We start from the raw sequence: 11,903 nt of genomic DNA, 5'->3' as shown, positions 1-11,903 counted from the left end.
CAGGTAGGCTTTGCAGACGTATTGTCTTAGCTCACCCAGCAATAAAACTGTCGCTGTAGAGGATAAGCGCGAGAAGCACACTCATACGGTATGTTTATCCAGCAGCATCTGTGCGATCTTTTCATGGCCTCCACACGTCGCGGCTTGAAGTGCACTGCCGAATTTCCCTCTTTGGGCGTTGACATCGGCACCTCGATCCAGCAGCATCTGCACGATCTCTTCATAGCCTCCATACGATGCGGCTTGAAGTGCATTGCCATAGTTCTCTCCTAGGGATTTGGCATCAGGATCAACTCCCCGGATTAACAACTTTTTCACGGTCTGGAGTAACCCCATTCTTGAAACTCGATGGATTGGTGGCTTGCATTCTGAACCCCTACTCGCTCTCGTACTATTCCAATACTGAGGAATTCAATTTAGTGGACTATCAGTATCGGTCATACGCACCCAATTGAAGTAAATAACGGGCTCGGTAAAGAGACGATCAGTTTTAACCGGCAAGTCGGGACACGATCGATCAATGTCTCCCAAAGCAGCCACATGGGTGACCCAGTACTTTCGCCGCGTATAAGAAGAAGGTCGCTCCTTCATCTGTGCCTCATTCAGGACTTAGGGTTTTAGTAGGATTCTCAACTTTAGTGAGGAGTGAGCTGCAAGCGGTATCAGGGCGCGGCGTGCGAGTTGTTTGCAGTAGTACAATAGATAGATCCCCTGCTAAGACGTTTCTTGCATACCCTCGCGGAGCTCTAATATAAAGAGACAGGAGAAAAATATGCTGAGAGCAACTTCTTGTTGCGCTAATAGCAGACAAGATTGTGTCGGTTGTTAGTCGCACTTGTCAAGTGCCAAGTAAAGCCCAAAATATCCCATCCGCAACAAAGTGGGAGAAGAAAGTGACTTGCCACGTTCTCAAGACCCCGCTGCGCAATTTTGTTTGCCGTGTTTGGCATGTTTATAGAACGTTCGGGTTTTGGGTCGCCAATACAATATAATATATGCCAGCTCATCTTGGCGTTCAGATCAAAACAATCAATCGAAGAATTAGTCGTCGCACCTGTTTCGGGACATGCTATACAACAACTGGTACAAAACTATCTAAACTGATCAGTATTTCAACATGTTCGCCCAAAAAACGCCGTAACGCAACAAATAGTCCCGCCCAGTCTAAAGATTTCATATACAGGAATCGCATTCTTGACTTTCCGATTTCTTCGACAAAACGTCGCGCGATGCCTATTTTTATCCCTTTCTCAATGAAGAACCATCGTTCCTGGTCCCTGTAGGTCTGCTCAAGGTCAAACCCATTGTCGAGCATCACGTCATATACTTGTCGAAATGCAGATTTAAGGACATTCGATATCTGCCACTCACCGTACTCCTTCACGGCTACGTCTCTGGGGCCAGGAATTTTCAATAAACTCATGGCCAAAGGTTCAACCGCTTAGGAGCCGGTATATCTAACTACACAAACTATAGCACGTAGATTAAATTATGTATAGGGGAGTCTTTGTCCGAAAAAATCCATAATCCACGAGGCAATTACTATCGAAGCTTCATTGAGCGAATCTCCAAGGGCCAAAACTAACGATTTAAATACCTTCAAAGACCAAATCCCACGACAACACAAGGCAGACCATAAGTTTATAAAAGAAACCCCAAACGAAACCTACAGGATACGCCGGAAAATGAACCAAAAAAAGGTGTCTAGCCAGCAAATCAAGAACGCGGGACATATCTGACTCTGCATGGTCTTCATGCATTGCTTCGGGTATTGTGAACTGAGAAAAGGATTTATTTTCATCACATACCGGCTGTCTTCTATCGCTTCCCCACTACTAGGTACGTCTTAGTTGGTGGCTGTGTGTAGATGCCAAGGCACCAAGCGTTACAAGGCATTCGACACGATCTAATCATGTTCTATCGCAGTTTAGCTGAGAGGTTAGTGCGAGGGTCGCGTGAAAGAGGGTGATTCTCACCTTGCTTCTCACCATGTCTATTGCCCACTCACCCTTCTCACCTCTCTTTCACCTGGGCGACAGCCACCCAACTACTGGCCGCACACAAGCCACACGTCGCTGGTATACGACCACGAGTGAATCTTTTGTGATCTATGCAGCCTATAAAAGTCCTTTCTATGCTGAATAACGTACATACGACCATAGGGTGTGGAAAACAGGGCTTCCCGTCCGCTCAGCCGTACTTAAGCCACACGCCGGTGAGTTAGTAGTTGGGTGGGTGACCACCAGCGAATCCTCACTGTTGTATGTATTTGTTTTTTTTACTACCCACTAACTACCCTTCAGCTCCCTCGCCTGAACGCCCTAAATACCTTCATTTTGCACCTGAATACCCCGGACGCCCATAAACCACTGACGTGTCGTTCCCCTCCCATGCTAACTTTTCCTTTCAGGTATGTTATATCAGTCACAGTTCTTTGTCCAGCTCAGACTGGTCATATCTTCCATTAGTCTGCGCTTCCTCGCGGACGTCAACATGGTAGGCGGTTGCCTCGTAGCCTTCTCGCCCTGCGACTGCGTAGCTCGACGTGGTGGTTTCTTGGGCTTGCAAGAGATAGATGTCGGTGCAGGCTAGCGTGGTGAGGCCTTGCGTGACAAGCGTATAGGCAACCGCGTGCCCAATGCCACTTCCTATGGTTCAATTAATCCCCCTATCAGTTTGGACGGTAACTCGCGGAAACAGCTGGCCGGGGAGTTGGCGTTGGGACCGGCGAGACAGACGAAAACCAGAAAGGGAGACGAAATGAACAGCATACCAGCACCAAGGGTCGACCAAAGCAACACCTTCCACCCGCATCGGGCCTATGTACGGCGGATTCTGGTCAACAACCTCTGTAGTTGGTGTCGACTTGAGAGTTCTCTATGCGTGCAGGGTGTCGCGTCCCAGCTCACACCTTTCCGCAGTGGGGCTCAATGTAAGCCTAATGACTGGCATGCATAGTATTGTATGATTCTGGAGTACTGATTACACAAAGGGGCCAATACTATCACATATATTAGCGGCCTGGACTTTTTGGATTAAAGGGCCAGTATGTTATCGCCGGTCTTACCAAGGCCAGGACTGGTCCCTAAGGCGCACAGAGATGGTACATAGATCGGTATCCTGCTGGATACAGTAAGGTCTTGATGTCGAGGACTCGGTCCGATTGAGGGGTTGCGGCCCGGGCGGCAGTGGCGGTGGGACTCCGGTTGGTCGGTCCTCCCCTTTCGCATCCACCGAGGCTAATGCTAAATTCGGGTAAGCTCTCTATCCAGGTTACATCGGTGCAGTCTGACAGCCCCTGTATGGCGCCAGGTGATCAGCCGGCCATCTTGGTCTTCCGTCATCATGCTATCCAATAATGATAGATATTCTCTCTGAGACGACGCATCTCCACCCTGATCCGCTATCGGGGCATTTTGGCTAAGGGCGAGACTCGACGCGGTGCTTAGCATTAATATTTGTCGCATCGCTATTTAACCCACTGCCATGACCAACGCGAGGTCGGTCCTGCATCGATCACCTAGCAATCACCCTCGCCTCAACATGCCGTGGACGACAGCCGAGCACTCGCCGAACACCTTCACCCGGCCCCTTGGCCCCAACGAGGTCTTCATCAAGCTGGTCAGTGATCCCGGCCACCCGCTCGGTCGTGAGCACTGGGCCATTAACTACACGGCCACCATTAGTCCTCGTGGGGAATTCGCGGCCTTGTCGGGCTCCCCCGACCTTCTACCAACCCTCATCCGCTACAGTTGGTTGCATCTGCGCTTCCAGCACCCCAGTCTGGCTGCGCATCCGGACTCCAACTCCAACGTCATCTACACGGTTCCTGAGTCTACCGATGCTCTTAGCGGATGGGCCTCGCAGACCTTTACCGTGGAGGCCGACGCCCAGTCCGCCAACGAGGTGATTCCCACCATTGCACCGGCTGCCGACGCCCAGCTGTACTATGTCCCCCAATCGAGTGAACTGCTCCTGCACACCGCACACTGGCGCATGGATGGAGTCGGCGGCCTGCTCCTCCTCGGCCAGCTGGTGGACCTCATGGTCTCGCACGCCGACACCCTCCTCTCGGGGAAGCTGTTAGACCCGTTCGATTCCTTCCATTGGGGGTCGGAGGTCGCACGGCTGGCGCCACCGGTCGAAGAGGCCGGCAACATGCCCCTCACCGCGAACGACGAGCAGAAGGCTGTCGCCCACGGGGCAGTCGGCACATTTGCCCTGGCGGTGGGCGCCCTAGGGGTGCCCTATACCGGGGATGCCTCGAGCGTGCCCTCCGGCACGCGGGCCGCGGAGCTCAAGTTCTCGCCCGCGACCACGTCCGCCGCTGTGTCCGCCGCAAAAGCACGCGGCGTCGGCATCACGGCCGCCGTGCATGCCAGCCTGGCCACGGTCAACTTCCGGCACGCGATCGACGAGCACCAGGGCCGCCACTACACCAGCACCATCAAACAGTCGCTGCGGCCGTATCTGCCCGAGCCATACTCGACCCCCGCGGCGGCAGCCGGGCTATACACGTCCGGCTGGTTGGTGCAGGTCGACCCCTCCGGGATCTGGGAGGAGAATGCCCGCCTGTATCAGGCGGAGTATGAGAAGGGCATCAGCAGCGAGTATCTCCAGGCGCACCGGGAGTATGCGTCTATTTTGGTCGAGCTGATCAAGAACCTTCCGACCCCAACAGAGCCGCCCAGTGATATCGATATCAGCAGCATGGGGATCATGGAAAAGTATCTGGAACGCGAATATGGAACCCCCGAGCGCGGATTTGGAATCACGCATGCCGGGGTTGGCGTGGAAATACTTTCGCGCCAAGGAGTGGTTTTCATGTGGACGTTCCGTGATCAGTTGACACTTCGGCTGGTGTATAACGAGGCTTTCCACACCTTGGGGCAGATGATGGAGTTTTTACACGACATTCAAGCGGACGTGTTGAAGCAATTGCGGGTGGCGGAGTAGGGGACTGTTAGACACGAAAGCAGAAGCTCATGCGTGCAGACGACCTCCACTATTCCGATGGTTTTTTTTTTCGACGGTTATTTATGGACTAAAGCATCGGGCGAAGCTGCAGCCAGGAGAGGTAGGTGCCGTGGTTCCTAACTCGCATGAGCTGGGCTTAATCGATTACCCGTCCTTATTCATTCCGCTTCAAGCGTTGGGATTGCGGCAATCCAATAATGTGTAATGTAGTTATATTCGGCCTAGGCAGTTTCAATGCCTTTGGAGTTCAAAAGAGTGAAATAAACCAAAATCAATCCAAACTTCCCAGACATATGTCTCGATAGGCGTTAAATACTATAACAACAACAACAATATCGGTTAGCATAGTGTCAGTCAGTCTAAATCATAGAAAAATAAATAGCTAACGGTTGTTACGCACTTGCTGTAGTATATTCTTTGAACTTTATCTATATCAGTAATACAATGGTGTTTTAATAGTATAGAAATACAGACCAGATAGAAGCATTTTAGGGTCTGTAGCTTCAAAACAGATACTGGATAACTAGTATATTCCCATAACAGAATAGGTTTTGGAGTTCACATTCAAAATATCTCATAATGCATGCTATCATGCCATTTCGAACACTAGGTACGGCACCTCGGTAGGTAGAAATAACGTTATTACCTCAATTGCATCTCCCGAAAATATTTTAGTCCTTTAGTTATCACTACCACCAATACCCGAATCAACAGAAAGTCTTTGAGTCCAGCCCATATCCTTGCCCAATCCTTGTATATGGCTCACAACGGTCCAAGTATTGGAAAAAAAATAGCACATTTCCGCCGAAAGTCGCAGGTTGGACTGTCCTAAAACATATTTGGTCTAATGATAAAGATGAAAGGTACGAACAGAATCTGTCTCAGAGTCTCGCGACCTGATTCGTGAGCATGATCAACTACCTACCTCCATTAATTTTATAACAACACTAAAGTGAGTCGTCTAGATAACCGATGTCATCGTTTCCGTTCCGCCAACTCCTATGTACCATAATCAGCCGTAAGCAAGAAAGTCTCAGATTTAGATCGGAATTAATTCCGGCAGCAGCAGTAAAAACTACCAGACAAGAAAGAAATCTCCATAATGGCTACGTTAAGGCTTGGCATTAGGCGGGAGAGAGACATGTGGAGTGGTGTCTGCATGACTTAGCAATGGGTCTGGCGGCGTGATGTTCCAATCAGGGCTCTGGAGTCTAAACTGAAGGACATGATTCATGGGAAAAAGATACTAATTAAGATATTAATTAAATAGCTAAGCTCAGTTTGGATAGTGTACGCATATGTAGCTCAGCCTTAGTGCTGACATGTGCTGACAGGCAGCTTATAGTCTATTAGTAAAGACACCAACGCTTAATAACTGAAACGAGCCCTGCAGGTTGGCGAAAGTTTTTACGGGTCGCCGAGCCGACGGGTTGAACCGAGCCCTTTGGTCCAATTCCCGGTTAATTTCGAGTTCTCCTTGGCAGTGATCTCTGCTAGATCCTAAAAGCACCTTGTCTTTGGGCTACTTGGGGCCATTTTGCATTGATTTATCGTGCAAGCTTAATCCTTGCAAGAAATGCATCTGATTGCGCTACAGGGCAATTCAACGTGTCATTTAACCGTTCAACAATATTCAATCTGGAAGGTTCGCCCCACATCTGCAATCTTGATAATCTATGCTTTAATCTATAGTTTATGAATATTGTGAGATGAGACTAGCTTGGTTATACTGAGACCTCAATGATACCAAAGACCGAGTTAATCCACAAGAGTTAGTGCTAGATTCCTAATATCAGCGCGTAGCCTCCCGAGGTCTCCATTGTGGTGCCTTCGACCTAATAAGTGAATATTTAGGCCATGGTTGCGAGCCTGAATTAAACAGTTATAATTCAAAAAGAAGAAGAGAAAATTGTTGCACTAAGTTAACCGAGTTTCAATTTAGAACGAAACCCGAACCTTTCAAGAAATGGCTGATCTATACCATTCCACCGGATTAAAGCTACTGCACACCAACCTGCAAGGTCGGGACAAAAAGGGCCACAAATGAAGTCCCTAATGCTCTGTCACAATCTCATAATCTCACAAATCTGTAATTTGACCATTCCCTCGGGATCCCCGTGTTGTAGTCTAGCCGTTTCTGTATGCCAAGATATTCGTGGATACCTCAAGCACTGACAGCAGACAGCACTCACGGATAGTACGGGAAAAGAGGCAATAAGTAACGCAGTAAGCAAAGCGGCACCTTCACAAACACTTTGTCATGATTATGAGACCCACAAGAGGAATCAGGACCTTCAGTCCAGGAGCGTAGATACCCTCGACCTCGAGGTATAAAAGCAAGCTTGTCCCCAAGTCTATAGGAATATCCAGAACACCTCAGATAAACATAGTTCCTCTTCTTCTCGATCTACCAAAAGCATCATTTTCAAGATGTTCATCTCTGCCGGAATCAAAGCAGCCCTCCTGCTCGCAGCATCTGTTCCCGCGCAAGCATGGAACAGACTGGACAAGGACAACGCTGTGAGTTCACCTCTACCCCAAAACAACAACCACTACCCAAAGTATAAAGAAAAACAAAATCTAACAACCCCAGGCCCTCTCCTCGTCATCGACCACCAGGTCGGTCTTGCCCAAGTCGTGCGTGATTACAACACAAACGACTTCCGCAACAGCATCCTCGGCCACGCTGCCCTCGGCAACGTCTTCAACCTGCCAACTGTCCTGACCACCTCCTCCGACGCAGGCCCTAATGGTCTCATGCTCAAGGAAATCAGAGACATGCACCCCAACGCGACCTTCGTCCGTCGCCAGGGTGAAGTCAATGCTTGGGATAATGCGGAGTTCCGCGCTGCGGTTGAGGCTACTGGCAAGAAGCAGTTGATTATTGCTGGTATTGTCACTGAAGTTTGTAAGTGGGATTGGGTGTGGTTTAGGAGGGAAAAGAGAAAAGCAAAGAAAAAGGAATGTAAAACAAATACTGATATTCAAAACAGGCACCACCTTCCTCGCTCTGTCTCTTATTGATGCTGGCTACGAAGTCTTCGCCAATACCGATGCTTCAGGCACTTTCGATGTTCGCCTCGCTGAGGATGCGAATCGTCGTATGGAGAAGGCTGGTGTTACGCTCATGGGTCTGTTTGGTATTGTCTGTGACCTTATGCGCGATTGGCGTAAGACCCCTGGTCTCACTGAGGTTCTGCCTTTCCTTGATAAGTAAGTTGCTACTTGTTCTTGGTTATACTGCTGTGTCGTGGTTTCTAACCTTTTTGTTCTTGTCTGTAGGTACCAGTTTGCTTACGGTCTTGTTGCCCGTCACCATGCTGGAGCTATTCAGAATGGTACCTTTTTCCCTGTTGAGGGGACTTTGATTTAAGTCTGTTCATGGGAGATTGGATTGGTTGGAGGTGCAGAGGTGCAGAGGTGCAGAGGTAAAGAGGTGATAAGTTAGAAGGAGGGAAGGTGGAGGAAGCGAACTGGAGAAATGGAGGATTTGAAGGATTTGAAGGATTTGAAGGACTTGGAGGCTTTGGAAAAAAAAGAAAAAAGAAAATGTCTGGTGATTGGGTATATAGCTTTCCTATGAAGATAGTGTATGAATCCAATTATCGAGACAAAAAGCAAACTCACCGGTCTTGTAGTTAGCTCAAGGTTTGTCAATATGTTGAGGCCTAGTGTTTCATCCAGTTAATAAGTAAAGACATAGAAGCAAATGCAAAGTGAAACAGTCCATCGGAATCCGATACGTTTGTAAATATATACATAAAGAGAAAGGCTATAAACAAGTACTTGGGCATGGGTATCGGCAATGCAATATTTGCAAGCAAGATATAAAAAATCGAGAGGCAAGTGACAGTGCCAGTATAAATATTTGATCTCTAGACCAGGTCTAGAGCCATACACATACACACCAGATGGAGCGAGTGATATGCGATGGTTGGTGACGTAGATGGAGGCGTTCGAGGCGCAAGACGAAAGGGAATAAACATCGCATGCGAAATCCGGCGTGTGCTCGATGCAATGAAACCAAGAGATAAGCAAAAAGCAAAAACAAAGCAACACAACCACAAAAAAAATATACCCGCTTCAAATAATGCTAGCAATCGTCATGCGTGAATGCGCCGAACTCGACCTATCAGAAGCCGATTCCGGGGCAAGAGTAGTAGAAGAAGAAGATGCCTCCAGTTTCGGCTGTCCCATCGTGACATCCCGCTGCCCGTAAGCCATCTGCTGCTGTTGTTGCTGATGTTGCTCGGTAAAGAGATCTTGCACAGTCTTCTCAATCCACTCCCATCCCTCCCACTCTGTATCCGTCTCCATCTCCGTCCGATGGCTCGAGGATGTCGTCGTCGAGACCCCCATCCCTTCCAATTGAGACCCTGTCTCGGAGCCGTGCCATACCCAGCTGCCGTCGCTAGTTCCTTGCATATCGCCCGAGACGTACGCCATCATTTCTTCGTCGCGGTCGAGATCGGGGATGTGGCCCTCGGATGGGCGGATGCGGACGAGGAGACGTCGTAGGAAGAAGGCGAGGTATCGCCCGCAGGCGGCGTTGACGGTTCGCACGTCGCCGATTGAGGAGAGCGCTTGCACGCATGCTAATGCGGCGGCGTACTCGCCGCGGAAGAGGAGGAGGAGCGTGCAACGCCAGATGTGTGTGCAGAGGAGGGAGCCCGCGGAGGAGGCGAAGTGGGAGCGGGGGTCGTTGATGCATGGTGGTCCTGGGTGGGTTGGGTAGTTGCGCATGCAGCGAGAGAGGATGTTGGCTGTGTCGAGGGCTGTGGAGACGCAGTAGTCCATTGCTGAGGTACGGACGATGTCTGGGCAGAAGGGGGAGATGTTGTGGCGGTGGAGGAAGAGACGGGCGTTTTGGAGGTAGATTACCGGGGCGAGGGAGCGGGGATCGAGGTCTTGGTCGGTTTTGGGGTGGAATTGAGAAGGGAATGTTGCTAGACAGGTGTTGAAGTGGAGTTCGAAGGTCTCGAGGGTGGCGGGGCTGATGGTTGCTGAGCGTAGGGTGCGTGTGAGTTGACCGATGGACCGGACAACGTGGATCGTAGCTAGCAAGGGCGTGGTTTGCTGGCTGTCTGGGATCTTGCCTCCTTCTGTGATGTACTGCTCGTCCACAGGACATGGGAGATCGATATCGCAGTCTTGATCGTTGATCAACACTGGCTTCCCCATCTCAAGTGCAAGTAATCTATCCCAGGCGTATAACCCCCACCAAACACGCTTCCGCATCTCCCCTTCAACTGCAGGCCACGGTCCGGAGTCGATGTGCAGCCCGATCTCTTGAGCCACGCGCACCGCCGATCCAATCCACACCCAACTAGCCGACTTCGAATTAACCTCGTAGAGAAATATGCTAGCCAGCAGCGCCGCGCGAGCCCGATCCAAATTAAAGACATCATGCCAAACATCAATAATCCCACAGGATGTGCGTACGTATTTCTTCCCCTCCTCCTCCCGATCCGCCTCGTTCGTGTGGATGGTACCGCAGGCAAATACACCAAACAGCACAGCCGCCCATTCAGTCGAGACACCTAGCAATGACCCCGACCGATAAACCTTTTCATACTCTGCGATGAATATTGGCCAATGGAGCACCGGAAGCACCGAGTGAATGCAACCGAAATACTGGGCAAGTAGATGATCTGCTAGTTTCTTCGGCGGCAGCTCCGGCGCATCCCCAGTCACTAATGACTCTGCGCCCTGTTGGCGGTATGGGGTGGGCACCTTCAAGATGCCACGGCCGTATTGGCGGAGATCAGACCGCACATCGGAGAAATCCTGTGGGATGGGCGCCTTCGAACGGCGCACGGGTCGATATTCGATCTCAGGCAACTTAATCATCGGCTGCGAGATGCCTTCATCAACATCGACCATGCGATCCGGCCGCATCATGCCCGTTTGCAAGTGCTGTAATTGCTGTTTTGTATTCTGCAACTGTTTCTCCAGATCCTGGACCTGTTTGATGGACGACATGCGGCGGTTCGTCTCTTTGGTAAACTGACAGCGCACCCTGCGATTGTTACATTCGGTGCAACTGGACGACTCCGAGGCGTCGCATTTGACCTTACGCTCACGACAAGCATCGCAGCTGGGGTCCTTTCTACGCTGGCGATACGCGCGCTTCTGCTGTAACTGCGCGGCAGTCTGTTGCCCATGCCCGGGGCTGGTTTGGTAGAGACCTGAAACTGAGCTCATTGGCGGCGCATCGGGAAGCGCAGTCTCACCTGGCGAGCCAGAGGCGGAATCATAAAAGCGCTGGTACGGTGAAGTCGCCGACGCAGCTGAGGGCATAGGCTGCAGTAAATGAGACATGCGCATCCCGCTGTCAGGTCTGCTCGGCGGAGCGGAAAGCAACGCGGGAGCCGGGAATGCGCCCGAGGTCACCGACTGCACGGGTGGGAGGTCGTAGCCTTGATTACCACGAAAATGAGAAGGCTGCATGTTGGATGTATTCCTCTAATAAAACAGAGAAATATGGAGGAAACAAATTAGAGAGTGCACGGGGTGAGAATCTTAGAGGCGTAAGATAAGCGCTATCGCCACAATTCCAAGGCGTCAAGATTTCGATTTCCCTTAAAAAGGTGCTATTCGAATGAAGATTGCAAAGCCATTGTTGATATCGAAGTAGAAAATGGAAATAGGAAATTAGGAAATTAGGGGAGAAAAAAAATAAGCCCAAAAAGGCCGGGAGTGTATGCAAATGCCGAGGTTGGGAAAGATGAAGATCAAAGAATCCCGTGAAGAAAGGGAGATTGGGGAATGTAAAATCAACGTTAAAAGGGAAAAGAGAGTAAAAGGTAAAAAGAAAAAGAGGAAAAGGGAAAAAGAAGGGAAAAAAAGCGAACTATAGATCGACGAAGGGAGAGTATTACGATCTTCCTAACTCCATCAGTGGCCCGTCGAATATATGGAATTTA

At 50.1% G+C, this 11,903-nt stretch overlaps 4 protein-coding genes across 4 annotated transcripts; 2 read left to right on the top strand and 2 right to left on the bottom strand.

The window, feature by feature from the left end:
- Window positions 1–81: 81 nt before the first annotated feature.
- On the bottom strand, window positions 82–336 carry N7471_003658 (ankyrin repeat domain-containing protein; the record flags this gene model as incomplete). The annotated part of the gene is made up of 1 exon (XM_057276378.1): window positions 82–336. The coding sequence occupies one exon, from the start codon at window positions 334–336 to the stop codon at window positions 82–84; it is 255 nt and encodes an 84-aa protein (XP_057135988.1).
- Window positions 337–3,543: 3,207 nt separating this feature from the next.
- On the top strand, window positions 3,544–4,956 carry N7471_003657 (uncharacterized protein; the record flags this gene model as incomplete). The annotated part of the gene is made up of 1 exon (XM_057276377.1): window positions 3,544–4,956. One exon carries the CDS (start codon window positions 3,544–3,546, stop codon window positions 4,954–4,956), a length of 1,413 nt encoding a protein of 470 aa, XP_057135987.1.
- Window positions 4,957–7,407: 2,451 nt separating this feature from the next.
- On the top strand, window positions 7,408–8,407 carry N7471_003656 (putative isochorismatase family hydrolase; the record flags this gene model as incomplete). The annotated part of the gene is made up of 3 exons (XM_057276376.1): window positions 7,408–7,885; window positions 7,971–8,190; window positions 8,260–8,407. 3 exons carry the CDS (start codon window positions 7,408–7,410, stop codon window positions 8,348–8,350), a joined length of 789 nt encoding a protein of 262 aa, XP_057135986.1. The 3' UTR covers window positions 8,351–8,407.
- Window positions 8,408–9,060: 653 nt separating this feature from the next.
- Window positions 9,061–11,427, bottom strand: N7471_003655 (transcription factor domain-containing protein; the record flags this gene model as incomplete). The annotated part of the gene is made up of 1 exon (XM_057276375.1): window positions 9,061–11,427. The coding sequence occupies one exon, from the start codon at window positions 11,425–11,427 to the stop codon at window positions 9,061–9,063; it is 2,367 nt and encodes a 788-aa protein (XP_057135985.1).
- Between the last annotated feature and the right edge of the window lie 476 nt (window positions 11,428–11,903).

Source organism: Penicillium samsonianum (genome assembly GCF_028829775.1).
Source record: "Penicillium samsonianum strain IBT 33392 chromosome Unknown utg000003l_segment0_segment0, whole genome shotgun sequence".
Lineage (NCBI taxonomy): Eukaryota > Fungi > Ascomycota > Eurotiomycetes > Eurotiales > Aspergillaceae > Penicillium > Penicillium samsonianum.
This window is presented reverse-complemented; position numbering and strand designations above follow the sequence as displayed.